Below are 19,280 nucleotides of genomic sequence, written 5' to 3' on the forward strand. Positions count from 1 at the left end.
ACTCTGTGGCAGTTATTTCAGCAGTGTCCAGGAACCCTCTAGTGTACATCCTGAGTGACCTAGAGTGTGTATTCAGGATGTCTGAGGGATACAGATGATTGAGAATGACAGACAAGTGGGGGTTATAAAATATAACATCACAGCTGGGTGCGGTGGTGGCTCACGCCTGTACTCACAGCACTTTCGGAGGCCGAGGTGGGTGGATTGCCTGATATCAGGAGTTCGAGACCAACTTGGGCAACATGGTGAAACCCTGTCTCTACTGAAATACAAAAAAGCAGTCGGGCATGGCAGTGTGCTCCTGTAATCCCAGCTACTCGGGAGTCTGAGACAGGAGAATCACTTGAACCCAGGAGGCAGAAGTTGCAGTTAGCCGAGATCACGCCATTGTACTCCAGCCTGGGAGATAGAGAGAGACTCCATCTCAAAATAAATAAATAAATAAATAAAGTATAACATCACTATCCCATGAGGAAAGCTTACAGCATGGTATGAATGAACCAATGTTACGCTCTGTAGAAATGTATCATCTTTCTGCACGGTCTTCTTTCTGTTACAATATTAACATTTACACCCAAGAATTTGAATTAATAGATAACTTCCTTACTTGAGAGAATAACATTTTTTTTTTGTTGCTTGCAGGCTTTAAGCCTCAACAAACTCGATAAATTCTTATTCTATATAGCCTTTGATCTGAACCAACTCTTTCAATTATTTAAAAAGCATGTGTGATTATGGAGTGAAGTGTCATCCAACAATCAAAACCCTTATTTATTGTTTAAGCTTCTTCTATCCAAAGTCCTGATATTTGTGACTCATGAGCAAAAAAGGTGTTGCATTGGGTAAGTTTGGTTTCCAATGTTAATAACAGAAAGATTGGTGGCAAAGAAAATGTAACACATTAAGCAGAAATATTAATCATCATAACCTGATTCTAGTTCCATGAGCCAGAATGAATAACCTGATAAGGAGGAAAGCGGTCACATCTCACCTCCTGCTGGAGACACAGTGCACTGCAGCTGAGGTCAGATGGACCTGGGTTAGAGTCTCAGTACCACTACTCACTAGTGGGAAACATTTAAAGAACAATACTTAGCCTCTTTGAACTCCAGTGTCTTCATTTGTAAAAAGTACAAAAAGACCCACCTTACAGAACTGTAGCATTGCTATGAAGATTTACATAGATACAATGCCTGACACCTTCCTTTCACCTTTTCCCTCCTCCTAGTAATAACCATTTAGCTGCTGCTTCTTGATGGCTCCATAGATTACACAGATTCTTGCCTTGGTCTTCTGTGTCCTCGGGTGCTGGGCACTTGAAGGTACTCATTAAGCATTTGCTGTGTTCCAATATTGACATGTCAGTGACAATTCCTTTTGGATTTGTAATCACTCTTAATAAACTGAGCAGCAGAATCTCCTGGTATATTTCACTTATTACATCAAGAGCCTTTGCTGGCTGGGTAAACAGCAGAGCACAGATCTGGGCTCTGGAGAGTTACAAAACAGGGACAAAACACCAAACACCATCTCTACCTTCAAGGGGCTTATAAATCAATGGAAAAAAGAAGTCACATGAAAAAAATATGTAACTACACACACCAGAAGGCAAGAGGATCCAGACAGAAAGCTGAGTCCAGGGTGAGAATGTAGGGTAGGATTCAAGGGTGAGCATAGAGAAGGTGGTTTCTGGATTATTATGAAGCAGTCATTGTCTGAACTGTGTACCATGCTTAGGTTTAACAGTCTCAGGCTTGCTGTGGACACTGTGCTTTTCAGAACACTTTGTTTTTTTTCAACTACAACTATATACACAAATATGTGCAATATATTTATATAATCTCCATATATAAGGGAATGCACTACATAAAAGTAATTACAATAAAGCTATTGTGTCTGGAGTTACTTGTTAGGTGCCTAAGGAGTATACTTGAGCCTGTTTCATTTCTACCCTAATGCAAATTTATACATCACTCATGAAAACTTAGTTTTGTCATCTGAGAGTCATCCTGGAAGGGAAATTCCTAAGGAGACAATTCCACTGTTTCCCCACTATATTCTCTACTGTGCTGCTCTATTAATCATTTCAAAATTCATTACTCAAAACTCTTAATGGGTAAAATTCCAACTATTCTAGGATAGAATTTAACATCATTTGTAATGTCTCTGACTTGTGTTTCTATCTTTTCCTACAAGTCTTCACTACCCTTCTAACACTCCACCATATTGGGCTGTTTGCTGGGTTCCAAATATGCCATACATAAAATATGCCAGGCTCTAGTTATGCCATATAGCTTTACTTTTAAATTTCATCTTTATTTCAATACTGACATAGGTTTGAGAATCTTTGCAGTTCCGGTGTTGCTGGAAAAGGGGTCCTGATCCAGACCCCAAAAATGGGTCCTTGGATCTTGCAAAGGAAAGAATTCAAGGAAAGCCACGGCATAGTGGAAGAAGCAAGTTTTTCAGAAACTGCTTCGTTACAGTGTGGGGTATCCTCAGGAAGCAAAAGGAGGAATGCCCTGTCCTTTGTCAGCGCCTCCACTTTTATAAGGAGTTACAAAGAGCTACAATGAAACTTGGAATATGCCTACATGCTCACTGAAGGCAGGGGCCTTCGGTGTGACTGATATTACATGACACTTAATCTTTTAACCTAAGCTTGTTCATTAATGTTACCTCTAAGTAAAGAGGGCTGAATTCTTAGGACATTGGGACATTCTGCAGGCATGGTGGGAGATGCTCTGTATGGTCATAAGTATTCTGTAATAATAGGTTGTAGCCAGCTTGGAAAGCGGCTGTTTTCAGACCATAAACATTAACCTTATAGGTGCCTTAAGAGCATTCTGGCTCTTCACTTCAAGATGGAATCATTCTGGTCATACTTCGTTAGATCAGAGGCCTAGTGGGCAGGGGTTCCTTCAGTATCTGGAGTATATTTCCTTCCCCATTTCCATTCTAATTCATGTGCTACCTCTTCTATAATGTTTTCCTCAAACTCTGCCCTATTCAAAAAATGGCTTTACTCATATGACCAACTCAGCACATGTCACATTATTTATAGCTATGTATCCACCCTGTCCTTAGAAGCAAGGATCATAGTCCTATTTCAAAGTACCAGCAGAAAGGATAGTATCCAGTACACCAACAGGAACTGAATTGGTGTGACAGTTGTATCAGTTAGCCACAGCTTTCCACAGAGAACATTAAAGGAGATCTCTAAAGTAAAAGTATTACCAGTAATCTTTGATTATTAGGCCTCTTCAAGGGGACTAACTATAATTAGCCTCTCAATGTAGACATTTAGAGAACCATCATATTATCCAAATGACTCTCATAAAACTTTCAAATGCCTGTAATCTCATTTGATTTCATTTCATTATGTGAATATATGAGATAGATACTAATATATTAGAAAAATTAGAACGCAATCTTGCAATGATAGTAAAATAGACAAGTGCCCAGGAGCAAATAGGCTAAAGTTAAGCCAAAACAGAGGTAGGTCAGTGCCATAGAAAACAGAATAAGTCACAATTTTAAAAGTCAAAAATCCTAAAAGATCTAGGAATCATGTTGAAATACAAGTTGCTTTTGGATCATTAGTGGAGAGTTTCTATCAAACTCTGGGTTTAAACTATATCGAGGAGACATTCAGATTATATATTTCTATATTACATTATACAGGAAAAAACTTCCCAATATTGTAGGCTGTGAAACAGGAGCAATTACAAAGTAAACTCAGTAGTCAAGAGAAAAATACCAAGCAGTAGGTTAGATAGAATTCTGAATGCAATTATCTCCACAACACACTGCCAGATGGCTCCAAAAGAATAATGGTCCCATCTGACTTTTGTAAGAAACAGGGAGGAGACAAATTTTAGGAAATGCTTTCCCCATGGAAGTTAAAAACAGAAGTCTAAATAGAGTTCTAATAATGAGGAATACTACTAACGACCTTGGAGGTTTTTCCTAACATAAGAAACAATGTCATCTGCACCCATTTCTGGAAAAATGAGTAAATATATCCTTATATAGTTCTCATAATCTTCTGTTCATAAAGTTCAAATTGTTTACTCTTGAAACATACTCTTAAATTGTTTATATCACCAAGAGTTCTTAGCTTTGAGGGTGTCTAAATTTAAATATTATATTCAAACAATCAAAATGTTTTACACTGATTTACTAATTAAAACAAAGAAAAAAGACAAGACACTTTGTATCACAATTTAAAATGTGCAAGGAAATTAGTTAGGATAAATATTTATTTCCACATAACATTTCTTAATTGTGAAAAACACAATATCCTAGTCACATTTACACATTACTTAAACTTTTCGCTAAATTACATTCAAGATATTCAGTAATTTTGACCAGGAATCTGAAATTAGAAGTAAATATATAATACTACATTTTTCTTATATTTTATATGATTTCAAAATATTAGGATTAACATAGGGATAGCTTTAAAATTCACACAAGAACAAATTGACTATAAAAATACTCAGAAATACAGAATTTCATTGGATATGATTGCTTATTCAAATAGGTGATCATGTGAAGATTTAAATTCACTATGATCATTTTCAACAGAACAGTTATTAATATATTAAAACACTAAGAGACTGCTTTGGGGAATCACTGGCTAAATCATAAAACAATGAAAATGTTTACAATGTTGTATCTGTATTATAAAATACACAAAGGCAACACATTTGGAACAGAAAGTTTCTGTATTTTTTCAGCACTTATAAATATGAACTTTATTAACTTAAAATTCTTCTTTCTATAAATTTTAGGCTCATGTTCCATAAAAAGGGGGGCTCCTTAAAGAATTGTGAGGGGAATTTTTAAAAGGTATCAAAATGTAGAACTTAATGGAGGCTTTGTCGATTTTATTTCCTCTCGTTAGTTTAATCACAAGCGGAACTTTTCCTCACTTTTCATGTGCACTTCCAAGCAGAGTACATAATTAACAGTCTGTAAAAGCCACAGGGCTCTGAATTATTGTAACGGAATATTGGAGTATTATAAAGTTGATGATTACTGCTCATTCTTAGGAAGCAAGAGCATTATGAGATTTAGTTTTATTAACTTCACATTCATTGAAAGTGAAATGAAATACTGTATTTTTAGTAATGTCCAAAACTTCTTAACTTTCTCTCCCCTTATATAAGTTTAGTAAAGATGTATTATTTTATATGGACTGAAATATCTACAGAACCTTCTCAAATAGAATCTGAAATTTTCTTTTAAAAGACTGTTTTTCCACAACATGCATTTAATTTAAAAGTGGAAAAAAAACTGCAGGAAAAAATGACAATTGGACACCTGTTGGTCTAACATGAGAACATGATTCAGGATCAGCATTAAGCAGTGCATGACCATTAGCCGCAGAGTAACTGTACAGGAGTGGAATTTCACATACAATGATTCACCATGTGGCATTCCACAAGTATATGTTTATTTGGAAAACATCTGTTGTCAGTGGGAGACAAACTTAGCATATTTCTGATAAAGGTTTATATTGAAAAATCCCACAAAACCGTTACAAAGTTTTTCTAAAGCATTTCGTACAAGCCTAGTATTTGATCATTAGTCACAACTTGAATTTTAAGCAAATACTACTTAACTCTGCATTATGTCTGATTCTCCTTAACAAGTTGTAAATAGGTTTCTATATAGTTTTTCAAGTGACTTTAAGTTTTAGTTACATACAAATTGTTAAGTATTAAATGTATCATATTAAATCAAGGAAATGCATAAATACAATTATTAAAAAATGCTTTCAAACTAACTTTTTGATTTGGGTCTTTTGAAATAAGTCACTAACACTAAGCTATAAAAACTAAAAAGAAGTAAGACAACCTTTCAAAAATTCTTCTGAATGAAATTATCAGGCATCTTCAGGTCACTAAAGTAGGAAAATACAAACTAGGTAAATATGACTTATCTCTTTAAGGAAGCTATTGCTCTCATAAAACTGACAATCAGAATCCAGTTTACAAATGTCTAAGGTACAGCAAGGAACACACAGATTCTTGCCTTGGCTATTGTATCTGCTCGCAGGGGTGTCTCACTGCTCAGAAGTTTAAACACAGAAATGAAACAAGTATTGCACTACTTACAGTGTGAAGGTGGATTTGGGTTGAGGGACAGAATTTACACTACATGATCAAAGCAGTTTTATTAATAATTGTGACACTCTTCTCATATATATGTAAAAAATAAATTGAAGATCGAGTCATAGACAAGTCTCCCTGTCAACACCTTTCCCTGAGTCAGCTTTCTTCTCTTTTCGGCTTTCAATGCTACAAAAGGAAAAAAAGGAGACATTTATTACTGCAATCCAGCATGGCTACAATGAGATCTGCTTGCTCAGACTTAAAACCCGTCAACCCCAAAGCACCACAAGAGCCCTTAGGCATTGCTCTCTCATGCTGCGAAGCACAGATAGACAGCAACAATTAAAATCCTCTGCACTCAGTGAGATAGAAACCGAGAACTGCAGAGAAGGGGATATTGAAAAACAGACAATAAACAACAAAAATCAGACATTTTTTAAACAGTTCCAGAAACATGCAAGATTAATACCATGGTCCTCATTTGGGCAAGTGACTCACTGATGATTGTTGGAAATGCCAGCCATGCCCCCAACTTAAGACAGCGCCAACTCTAGTAAATGACACAAACAAGATGTCGCAGGAGGCATTTCTGAGCTCTGCTGCAAATGGCTCCTCTCTTGTGCATGGACTGGATCTTGACCTTTGATGAAGACTGTACCTTGACCAGGTTAGACAGACAGCTCCACTGGCCTGGAGGACAGGGTACCATGCACGCTGCTCTCCAGACACCTGTGCTATCTTTTTACAGACAAACCTTTACCCTGTACATCAGAGGAATGATGCTTCTCATAAAACTCATTCATTCTCAGATAAACTCATTCCCAAATGGCTTCTGTTTAATCTCACCCTCTCATTAACTTTACCAATGAGCAAACTGGTCATGTGACTCTACCATTTTTGTCTATTTGTCCATTTGGTTTTTCCATTGTATAGTTTTCTTACTCTCATGCTGACAGTTTTCATGGAAAATTCAAATAATGTCATTACAGGGATGAAGTTCACACCATGTTCCAGAGAGGGCAGAAATGCTTTCTCCCTGATACTTGCAGCGCACAGCAAAACCCTCCTCATCTGAGGCTTCTCTGTGATCCTCCCCACTGCTGACACAAAGGGCAGCCCATAGCCAGCTACTAAGGCCCTGGGCTGGAAAAATCCATACATTTTTACTATTAACTTCGGCCCTTAATATAAATTTATGAAACACTTGATGATGGGCCGCACCCTTGGTTTTATAACTCTTCTCCAAGTAATAAAGTAATAAAACTCCATTTTTCTATTGGGACTCCTGTGCAGCTTTCTAAGTGGTCAATAACTTAGACACATTCTAAGAGTATGTTTTTTAAATTGTTTTTCCTCCAATTCAAGCTAGAAACAGCCCTTCTCAGTTGTCACCACCACCCGGCACCATCAGGTAAGAAGTGCCGGAGCTTCTGCCATCTGTGGCACGCTGCCAGCTCTGAGAGCTGGTGTGAGCGCGTGTCTATGGCGCCCGGGTTTGTGCCTGCCACACTTCTCAGCACATACTACTTACAGGTCAGAGCAAAGCAACTTTTCTCCCTTTTCTTTTCTCCTTCCATGAGAAAAGATGACAGTGTGCACATGATGTGTTGAGAGCCTTAACTCGTATTTTTAACTCCTCTATCTGTATGACTCACTTTCTTCTACTTTAAGTTCCTTTTATATGACAAGTGTCTGCTCTCCTGCTTTCCAAATTAACTTTTCCTTAAGCTCTACCTGCCTTCCAGTCTCTTCTGCCAAACAAAGTCAATGAAAAAGGGCAGCACTGGGCTGGGTGTTGGAAGATCTAGGTTCAGTTTTCAGAAGCTCAGAATGAGCTGCACGACCTTGGACTAGTTTTTTAATCTCTCTGAGACTTGGTTTCTTCATCTGTAAAACTGGTTTTGGACTAGATGGCTTCTAGGTTCTCTTGTAGTGTGAATTCCAGAATTCTGAGGCTGGTATTCCCAATTCCAATGAACTCTTATTTTTTTTGAAAGATAGAATAACAGATCCTATCTGTAGGAGATTATAGGACAGAAACATACTGGTCTCTATACATGTGCAATTATTGCATGCACAATACTTTGAAACGTAGGAGGTGTTCCACAACCTTTTGATAAATGAATGTGTTCCAAGTGGCACTATTAGTCACCAAGCCGTAAATAAAAATATTCATAATATCAATTTGATCCACAGATGTGCTTCCTCCTGATTCCTTGCTTTGGTGGTTTGGTTACAAAAACGATAACCTATTAAAAGACTGGGTTTTTTTTTCCCTCTTCATCATAACCATAGTTTTGGTATCAGATTAGATTTCACAAACTATGAAGCAGAAATTTTATAACCAGCTCAAGACCTCTAGGATCTATTGTTCTGAATTACTTGTTACGTTCACTTTTGTGGAGGTCAATCAATTTTAAGCTTTCATTGTAACAGGCATGTATTATGCATCTGTTATCTGTCATCGTAATAAACATACATTGCATATCTATTATATGCCAGGAACTCCACAATGACCTAGGAATACAAGATAGATAAGAGTGTCCCTGCCTTTGAGGAGTTAAAATTTAAAATATAAGGAAGTAATATTTTAAGAGAGGGCAAAAAGTGACCTGGTGCTAAGTAAACTATGAAACTATTACTTTTTAACGTCACTAAAATAGTGTTTTTTTGTTTGTTTTTGTTTCGTTTGTTTGTTTTTGAGACAGAGTTTTGCTCTGTTGCCCAGGTTGGAGTGCAGTGGCACAATCTTGGCTCACTGCAACCTCCGCCTCACAGATTCAAGTGATTCTCCTGCCTTCGCCTCCTGAGTAGATGGGATTACAGGTGTGCACCACCATACCCAACTAATTTTTGTATTTTTAGTAGAGATGGGGTTTCACCATGTTGGTCAGGCTGGTCTTCAACTCCTGAGCTCAAGTGATCCGCTAGCCTCGGCCTCCCAAAGTGCTAAGATTATAGGTGTGAGCCACCACACCCAGCCTAAAGTCGTTTTTATGAATAATATTTCCAAGAAGTCATGAGAGAGCCCAAGCCTACGAAATCATTGCAAAGAAAGAGAATGTGGGATAGAAAAAGGTGGTGGGGGAGTGCAGGAGTGGGTGTTGGGGGGTAGAGCAGATAGTCCCAGAGACTAGCCTCTGTCACCAAGGCAAAGCTAAGTGCTGCTTTTCCTCACATTGCCAAGGACCTGCTCCAGACACACTGATCTTGGGTATGGGTTTTATCAAATGGATCAGTTGTCAACCTGTTCTGATGCAATGTGGTCATTAATGAGCCCTATTTTCACCAGCCCATTTAATACGCTGCAGAAGCTCTTGTCACACATATGTATGACATCACGATCAAAATTAGACATCCTCCAGATAAGACAGAATTTGCAGTTAGTTCTCAGATTCTACTGTCAGTTAAACTAGATAAAATATTTTTGACAACAAAAAGTGAATGATATAATTGAGAAAATATAACTTGGATTCAAAATTCCATGAAAACAGGTTTCTAGGCTTCTCTGACACATATTATAGCACAGGATGGAAAATAACTCAGAACGGGGGGTGTCAAAGGTTGCATGGATGCCAGCTCAGGACTCAGGAGATACAGATCCTAGTAACCTGCTCTTTGGGCCTCTTTTTGCCAATGGATACTCTACCAGTTACTCTACTAAAATTTACTAAATTTTCACAGCTCCTGGTCATGATGTTTTAAAGCCTTTAACAGATACCATGAAAAGGAAGTGGCTTTGGGAGCCTTATTAGTATCAGTGGTTTTAGAATTCTGTAAGTCATACACTTTCTGCCAGAGTTTCTACTGTAATGAGGATAAAAGAGATTAACTACCTACCAAGGATGTTTCTCACACGGAAAACCACAAATGCGATCACATCAAAACATAAGGAAAGCTGGATAAACTTTCATTCTACAATAGTTTGAACCTCACATTAGTGAAAATACATTTAAATAATAAGAAACAAGTAGTTCCATCTAAAGATAAAGGATAGTCTATTGAAAATTGGACCTCCTTTAAAGCACATTATATTGTTCACTAGAGTCAACCCATTGTGTAAAGTCATCTAGATACATATTTTTAAAACAAAAAGATTTTTCTGGTGAAGAGTATCAATTGACTTTAAGGAGTAGTTAAAATATCATGTCACAAGACTTTTGCTAGAACCAAAGAAAAATAGAGGAAAAGTTTGGACTTTGAATCCATTTAATACAGGAAGAAAATATTTTACAGGTTTGATTGTTTCAAATTCTCCACATATTGACCATCAAGGGCATTTTATTTTGAGCTCATAAGCCTGGATTTAACTTTTTTTTTTTTTAAATCAGAAAAATGTCATATTTTTCAAGTGACAAGTACACATTGCAATGGGCTTGAGAAACTGCCCTTATCATAATTCTGATTTTCTTCAAAAGTACTAGCAAAACAGAGAATTACTATGAGAAATATTTATCAGAACTGTAGCAAGGATCTTTGAGAAAGGAAGTTATAGCATGTTTTAGAATAAAATGTTACTTTGTCCTGAGCCAAGCAAAGAAATACATGAAAATTTTAAAGTCCTATTAAGACAGAAAACACCAACCAAAAGCCTTTGAGAGGAAGCCCATTGAGTTATTTATTAATATATTATCTTCATTTGTAGTAAATATTAAAGGTGGTTGAGAGAGAGAGACAGAGAGAGAGAGAACTAATTCCCAGCTTCTGGGATGAAGAGTCTATACACCTGCTGTTTGTCTTGTCTTGTTCATACTGTTTGGTATAGAGATGACACTGAAGCAGCATGCCATTTTGGGGTGACAAAAACCAGCAATAAGAGATATATTCTCCAAATCTAATGTAGCCTCTTTCTCTTGCCCCTGTTTCCAGTGATGTCTCATGAAGTGAGATACAGCTTGCCAGTTTGGAGGCATGGTGGTACATAATGGAGGCTCTCAGCTTTGTAATTTCTCTCTCTTTTTTTTTTTTTTGACAGAGTCTCTATTGCCCAGACTGGAGTCAGTGGCACAATCTCAGCTCACTGAAACCTCTGCCTCCTGGGCTCAGGCGATCCTCCTGCCTCAGCCTCCCAAATAGCTGGGATTACAGGCATCCGCCACCATGCCTAGCTATTTTTTTTTTTTTTTGTATTTTTTGTATTTTTAGTACAGAGGAGATTTCACCATGTTGGCCAAGCTTGTCTTGAACTCCTGACCTCAAGTGATCCGCCCACCTTGACATCCCAAAATGCTGGGATTACAGGCATGAGCCACTGCACCCAGTGAGCTTTTCAATCTCTTAAAGGGACAAATTTAATTTTCCCTATCCATAAATTTGATGTCATTACTAACTATAGTTCTGTGAAACTTTTTGATTATACATGATGCATCTGTATAAATCAAGGAAGGAATAAAGTTTATTCAAGTTTCAGACTAACTTAAAGAGCTGAGTCGTTACAGAAATACCATCAAACTTAGTCTGCTACTGGACCTGAGCCCAACACTCTCCATGCCTTTTGCCTCCCCAAAACTCAAAACTCACACAGAGGACATAGACTGACCAGGTTTCTAGAAGACACCATTTAACATAAGGAAATGCAACCAAGGAATAGGTTTGAGGGAGAGGGTCTTACCTTTGGGGAATCAGCTTCTAGAGTGATTAGGAAGGGGAGCTTATGACAAAAATGTAATATAAAAATTAAGTAGAAAAAGTTAATTTAAGGTTACGAAAATAAAGGAACTTAATAATTATAGTAAACACTGCCCCAAATCCCTCAATCACTCTCTAACAAAAAGAGATATTAGCAAAACATACGAATTCCTTTTTCTTCAGATCAGCATCTAAGAAGACTGGGTGATTTGAACTCTTATTTATAAATCCTGGAAAACTCCGCTGGAAATCCTATGATGACTGTTGATATTTAGGGACACACTCTTCCCCCAGCATGCACTTAAAACTACCATCCACAACTGCAGGAGTTGCTTGTACGTTTACATACAGAGAAGTAAGAATGGATAGAACTTTTAGGAGTTGAAAGTTTTGGGATAAGAAGTTTAGGGAAGACTTTTCAGGGGGTTGGAATCAGGACTAGGGCTACACTAAATATAAACATTTATGCATATTTATAAAATATAAATATAAAAACACACACAATGCATATCAGTCTAAAAAAGGGAAAATAAGGGAGTGCAAAATGTGGCCAGACATCTAAAGGGGTCCTAGGGGAAGTGAGTGATGAGGGAATAAAATAAAATCATACTGAAAAATAGTAGGCCAAGATGAATGTCCAAAAATGTCATGCACTGTGACTCATTTCTAGCACAGTTCCCCCACCACAGTAATAGCTTTGGAGTAAGTTATTAATTTGAAAAGGAGATGTTGAAAAACATACCAACATTTGAAACAATTACAATTTATACCCACTTTCAGAAAGAATTTTCTGGAATATTTTAGATCTAAATTTGATGGAAACCAATATTATTCTTTTGCTTATGGTTTATGTCAAAAAACAACTGGAATTAGTATAAATTCTTATTATTTTAAAATCCAAACCTTTTAGAAGGAAAGCTTGACTCCTTATCTTTTGAGTTATCGGCAGTGATCAGAAGGTTCCTCCACAAGGCAGTCTTTGACATTTCATCAGATATATTGATCACAGATGGATCATCTCTAGACAGGAGTTTCCCCAAATGAAATAATAAGCATTACATAGTAACTGCAGTTTTTCAATGACAGAAACTAAATATAAGAAAATCATGTATCTATGAAGAGCATTTTTCCCAATTTTTAAATTGTGGTAAAATACACACAACATAAAATGTACTACCTTAACTATTTTTAAAAGTACATTTCAGGGTTATTAAATACATTCATAATGTTGTGCAACCATCACCACCGTCCATTTCCAGAACTCTTTTTATCCTATAAAACTGGAACTCCGTACCCACTAAACCATAACTCTCCATTTCCTCTTCCTTCCAGTCCCTGGCAACCACCATTCCACTTTCTGTCTCTAGGTTTCTGACTTCTCTAAGTGCCTCATATAAGCAGAATCATACAGTATGTGTCTTTTTGTGACTGGCTTATTTCATTTAGTATAATATCCTCAAGGTTCATCCGTGTTGTAGCATATGTCAGAATTTCCTCCTTTTTAAACCTGGATAATGTTCCATTGTATGTATATGCCCCAATTTGTTTATTGTACAGTATTTTTGATAATTAAAAATGAAGAAGTATTGAATATTTCTCTTAATTATTGAAAACAATCTGTGAAAAATAAAAAAATCTAAAGAAAATATGCTAGTTGTATGGATACTGATTTGGCCTGTGGTATTCTTAATTCATTTCAAACTACAGAGAATGGGTTCCACATGTCCATTGCTTAAACTCTTGCCCCTAACATCATAAAATCCAGATTACTTCCCTCCTTTGCTCAGACCTTGCAGTGGCTCCCAGTCACTCAGAGTCAATGCCAAGTCCTTATAATGGCCTAAAGGCTCTGTCCCCACCTCACTCTGATTTCACCTTCTGCCACTGCACCCCTGCTCATTCCTTTCCAGCACCAATGCAGTAGCCTCCTGACTGTTTAGGAACACAATGGGCATAGTGCTCCCTGGGGGCCTTGTCCTTGCTCTTCCCTCTGCTCATCATGTCCCTTCACATGGAGCAACTCTGCCCCTTCTTTGTTCAAATGCCACCTTTTCATATGACCCTGATTGGTGATAGGTCACAAGAGAGGAACAAATGCAACTTTTAAGAGGGGCAAAACCTTGGGTCTCCCTCTCTTGCCCAATCTCGAAACGTGTTCTTCAGTTCCTCTAAACCCTCCAACTGTTTTGGTCTTCATAGAAAGATAGTTTCCTGGTAATTCAAAGCATCAGATTGACTACTTTCTTAAAAAAAGCATCAAGTGGAATAGACATTTTTCATGATATTATGTGAGGAAGAGTCTTCTGAGCAAAAATTTTTTAAAAATACTTGATTGAAGGCAGCTATACAATTTTTTTTAAATGCAGCACTACTTAGATTGTTTCATATGCTAATATGCATTGTGAATCTTCAAACTGGAGTGCAGCTTGGAACATTTTTTTCAAATTTATTTAACCACACAGCCATTTTGAGAGTGGTACCACATGAGACTAGGTTTCTATTGAATACACTTGGAAATATGCTGGTTCAACTAAACAATCAACAGGATTTTAAAATTTAAATGTTGTAAAAAAGAAAAAAAAAGGTAAAACATCTTATACTTGTTTTCCCTCTTAAGTGGGAGATGATTTTTTTTTTTTTTAATTCTAGGGAATATGATTTTAGAGTCAAACCCTAAAGATTCAGAAAATTCTCTCCTATTTTGGTTTTTAACACTATGACAAATTCCCTTCTCAGAAAAAGTCTGCATTTTTATTGGCATAACCTGAAATTATTCATAAAGACTTTGAGACTGTAAAATTGGGCACTAATTGATACTTAGAATTGTACAAGAAAACTATTTAAACTAAACTATATTGAGAGGGAGACAGAGAAGAGAGAGAGAGGGGAGAATTTTGGGCCAAATGTTTGCAAATGTTTTCTTTATAACTTCAGTAGTTTGCTTTCTTTTGCTATGTCTTTGTACATAAAGATGAGCAAATTTTGGAGAATTGCATAAATATTTCCTAAAATGACTGATATGACTGAATCATTTAACTTAAGAAATAGATTATCTTTTTGGAAATTCCTTTTTTTAGGGGCAAATTCCCAGAGATAAAACATTTAATTGTGATCAACTTAGTGAATACCTAGGTCATTTATACCAGAAATGACCCTTGATCTGTCTTCTGGTGCTACTTTCTGAGAATATGAAAGGGATCTTCCATACACATTATAAAACAGGAGAAGGAAAGACTTCAGACAACAGCTTCCTGCTTCACTTCATGTAATGCAATTTGATTATAGTCACACACCTATTATTGGCAAAACTTAGTAGTAGGACCCAGGTTATCTAACTCTTAGTTCTTTCTACTCTAATACAAATTCAAGAAACCTCTCTGAGGATCTACACAGTATGAAATTCTTAAATAAATTATATAACAATGCATTACTTAAATTGATGTGTTTTTAAATTTATGTCTTACCTATAGTGTCCTTCCAATGGGAGTTGTACTGTGCCCTCATCTTCCATAGCTAGCATACTTTGTTCTTCCTGAAAAGACAAATGTAAAGTGTATAAAGTGAACCTGATGAGTCTCCATTTTACATTAAAGAAGAAACACAGATTAATGTTTCATTATCTCATTAACCTCAAGACCTTCCACTCTGTTTGCATTTATTAATGTTAGCATAGGTCCTTTCAATAAAGTATCAGCTACCAAGAACATAAGTAATTAATGAGAGTCTCATAACACAAAGTAATTTAAATGCTAACAACAATCTCCTTCATGTCACTCAATAAAAAACATGTTAATTTCTAAGCATACTTTTAAAAAATTAATCTAATTTTCATAAGAAAAAAGTATGGGTGATATAATCAGTTTTATTGTTATAAAGGTGAAATTATATTCCTGGAATGTTCTATGAGGAGGGGGTGACGGATGTACTCAGAACAGTGGTTCTCAAACTTCAGTTTACATCGGAATTCCCTGGTGGGCTTGTTAGCAATATTCCCCAGAAGATCTGACTCCATAAGTCTGGAGTATAGAGGGCATAAGAAGTTCTAGTTCTAACAAGTTTCCAGGTGATGTTGATTATGCTGGTCTGGTGACCATATTTAAAGAACCACTACTCTAGAGAGTTGGAAGGAGACAGTAAAAGATACTAATATCTTCCTGTATGGATCAAAACACAGATGTGTCTTGAGAGAGGAGGAAATGGAAGGTTTGACTCCATTTGGATGTGTTTTAGGCTTTTGTTTCACACTTCAACTTTCTTCTTATAATGACAATATTCCATCTTTCCTCAAAGGGTGGAAATGATTTTTATATTCATACATGCATTTCTTCATACATAGCATTTTAAAACTAAATCTTTGGGATGAAGATAATCTTATGGCTACCATACCAAAAAATTCTGGTTTCGTTTTCAAATAATGTTATCATCAAAATCTTTCCATGAACCAAAAAAAGACAGCTATTCATAGATTATAGCTTTTATTTAATACATTTATTTAAAAATGGGTCAGTTCAGATAATTACTTCAGGCCATTTAAAATGTTAGAACTACTGGTTCTAACTCCAGAAATGGAATTTTAAGATCTATAAAAATAAAAAACGAGTTGACCCGCTGCCCAAATAGAAACTGATGAAAGAAAATAGGGATGACCCCAAAGGCTCATTTCCTCTTTCAGTAGCTTAGCAGAGCTAAGCCGGCGTGAACCAGCTTCCGGAGACACCTTGATCTTTGGCTGATTTTATTATTCCCGGCATGTAAGACTTTTCCTAGTGTCCTTGGTAATCAGACCTTGATCCCCTCTCGGATATCCCATAGTCTGAATATTCCATGCCATATTTCTTGTTACCTAAAGAAACAAGTGTTTTCTAGTGCCTCTTCAGCTAACCTATGAACATACAATGCAATGTGGGAGCAGATCTCATTTCTCTCTTGGAGTACTCTCCCATGCTGGTCAAGGAAAGCTCCTCTCTCCTGGGACTTTGGCTGTGGTGCATATGGAGTCTCTATGCCCGCTCTATGCTTCGGGATAATGGAGATGCCAGAGACTGCATGAGCTCTGCTACTTCCATGCTTAGAAGCTTTCCCCAGAAACCCTATGTTGTATTTGTTCTCTGTGAAGCTAATGGCATGTGCATTACCCTTTTGCATTCTGGTAACTAATTTTATTTTCTCTCTTTGCTGTTCTTCAAGGAGAAAGTTTTCTTTTATGGCCTATCAAATGTATTCTACTTGTATATTGTGCCTATTCTCCTTGTCATTTGGCCACACTATCAGAACTAAGTCAAGGTGAACGGAGATTACCATTGGTTTGAAATCATCCATTCAGGCATTTTAGCAGAGCTGATCTGCAGCCTAGATTGAGGCTTGCCTTCAACTGAGTTAGTCATAATATATGAAATATATTACATACATAATATATCTTGTAGGCACATCCTGGCAGTCATGGGCAGAGCATATGTATCATTTCAGGTAGAAAAGGTTCCTTTATCTATAGCAAAGGTTATCTTAAGATACATGGAGGGACATAAAAAGTAGACACTCAGTGATACCAAAGGCTACATAAGCAAAGACAAGATGCAATTCTTTCCTTGGTTGCCCACTGAAAGGTGAAGCCTGGTATATGATAACATTTCTGGCTCATCAAGAGTAAAATGTCAAGAAGCAAGGTAGAATGGTTTAAGAAAGAGTAAAATGCAAAAAAAGCTGAAGAGAAGAACAGTGCTGTTGGTGCTTAGGTTACCTGGCAGCAGAAAACAAATGTTCAAGATTCAATCTAACAGCAAAAAATTGGACCAAAGCTTTGGGAACAATTTTGGTTTTTCTTCAGATGATTTTCCACTTTTCTCTCAAATTGCTTTCAATAATTATTTTGCACTCTGTGGCTTGTTAGCATGTGTGGGCTTTATACTAGTCATAATTCTATCCAAACAAAAACTCATCACCTCTAAAGATAGCTTTTCCAAGCCATGCTTATCTGAAGAGAAGGGTGGCAGAGCAGCCGCTGCCTTCAGTGCCAGAAGGAAGCTGGGTGGGCCCCGGAGCGCGGGGATGGAGGGCCGGCTGCATCCCGGCAGCACTGTGAGAAAGCCAAAAATTGAGGCTTTCTGAGGAGGAGCAGTCAAATCAGGCAGTAGCCGTCACGACAGCCACAACCTAGGTTATCTCAATCAGATCAGAAAAGAAAGAGACAGTGAGAGCACAAAGCTGAGTAGTTGACAGCTTAGAAGTCAGAAAAGTACCTTAAAACAAGTTCCATTCAGCTCTTAATTGTTCTCTGTGAAGCTACAACATGGGGAAGATATTAAGGGGATGATGATGAAAGTTTACCCAAGAACCTTTGAGAGAGTTCACCAATTTAACTAGGGGGGTGTTTATGCTATGATTTAAATGTCACCTTTTAATTAAGATAGTCAAAGCAGTTTTCAGATATGAAATAAGTGAAGGACAATTAATGCTACGTCCAGTACAGGGCAAGAAAACTGAGGCTTAGAAAAACAAGTCTACTCCAGAACAGTCAAATATTTATTGAGCATGTATTATGTGCTATGCACATAGTTAACAAGAATAATCATCCAGGGGCTATTAATTCATTCAAGGGCAGGTAGTCTGTTAGGTACTGGGTGTATAACAATGAAAAGAAAGCTATAAACTCGACTCTCAGAAAATTTAAGGGATCATTATGAAAAGTACCAAAGTCAAGGTGGTAGCAAGGAAGAAACTCTAGGTGGGAGGAAACAACGTAGGCCAACCCTAAAAGTGAGGAATAAATAAGATGTGTTTGCATGACAGTGAACAACGAGCCTGGTTGGAGCCAAAAGTCTGTGCTGAGTAGAGGCGGAAGAGATAAATTGAAGACAAATCCTGGTGTGGTCTGATAGTAGGGTGTTATGTATCGAATTACATCATGAATTTGAATTGTATTTAGTGATAGCATTAAAATTATGATTCATATATCATGATACCTAACAAATAACAAAGATAGTTATCCTTTAATTACCTTTAGTGAAATAGGTTACATTTACAGCTACATCCATTTTCAGACACAGTGTGTATCTATGTAGGAGCCCTCAAATATTTTAAAGTACAAACAACGGCAGCAGAGACCAATATTCACAAGTATGCTTAGAGTGTTAGAGAGGGAAAATATTCAGCAATTTTAGAATTCACATCCTAAGAAATGGAAGATTCTTCAGAAATTAAGCTCAACCCTTTTATTTTGCCCAAGAGTAAAACAAAGTCTACAGAACATAGAAGTGTCAAACCATTTTCTTCCTCAGCTACTAATAGAATAGACAATGCTGCAAACATTACATAAACATATAATCTTTGAAAACTTCAAGTATTATTTTTATAACAGGTATTACTTATGATTTCCAATGGATAGAAGAGCCAATACATAAGACTAACAATGAAAGTGGAAAAGGAAAAATGGAGGGCCCATATAGAGTTTATATCAATACATAAATGTGACATATATTTTTCATCAGAATATTTGATTCTGTCTCTCTAAGTAATTACGTAAATTACTGTTAA

The 19,280-nt window shown here is 36.8% G+C and overlaps 1 protein-coding gene across 1 annotated transcript in view; it reads right to left on the reverse strand.

Moving 5' to 3' along the window:
* Positions 1-4,225: 4,225 nt before the first annotated feature.
* Positions 4,226-19,280, reverse strand: part of LOC105547426 (sodium-driven chloride bicarbonate exchanger-like) — a 43,992-nt gene continuing 28,937 nt past the window's right edge. Inside the window, exons 10-12 of the mRNA XM_011991013.1 lie at positions 15,215-15,282; positions 12,654-12,770; positions 4,226-6,308 (exon numbers count right to left, since the gene is read on the reverse strand). Of these exons, the coding sequence (XP_011846403.1) occupies positions 6,242-6,308; positions 12,654-12,770; positions 15,215-15,282 (252 nt within the window). The 3' untranslated portion in view covers positions 4,226-6,241. The remainder of the gene's footprint in view (positions 6,309-12,653; positions 12,771-15,214; positions 15,283-19,280) is intronic.

This window comes from Mandrillus leucophaeus, unplaced genomic scaffold (genome assembly GCF_000951045.1).
Source record: "Mandrillus leucophaeus isolate KB7577 unplaced genomic scaffold, Mleu.le_1.0 Scaffold389, whole genome shotgun sequence".
Taxonomy (NCBI): Eukaryota; Metazoa; Chordata; class Mammalia; order Primates; family Cercopithecidae; genus Mandrillus; species Mandrillus leucophaeus.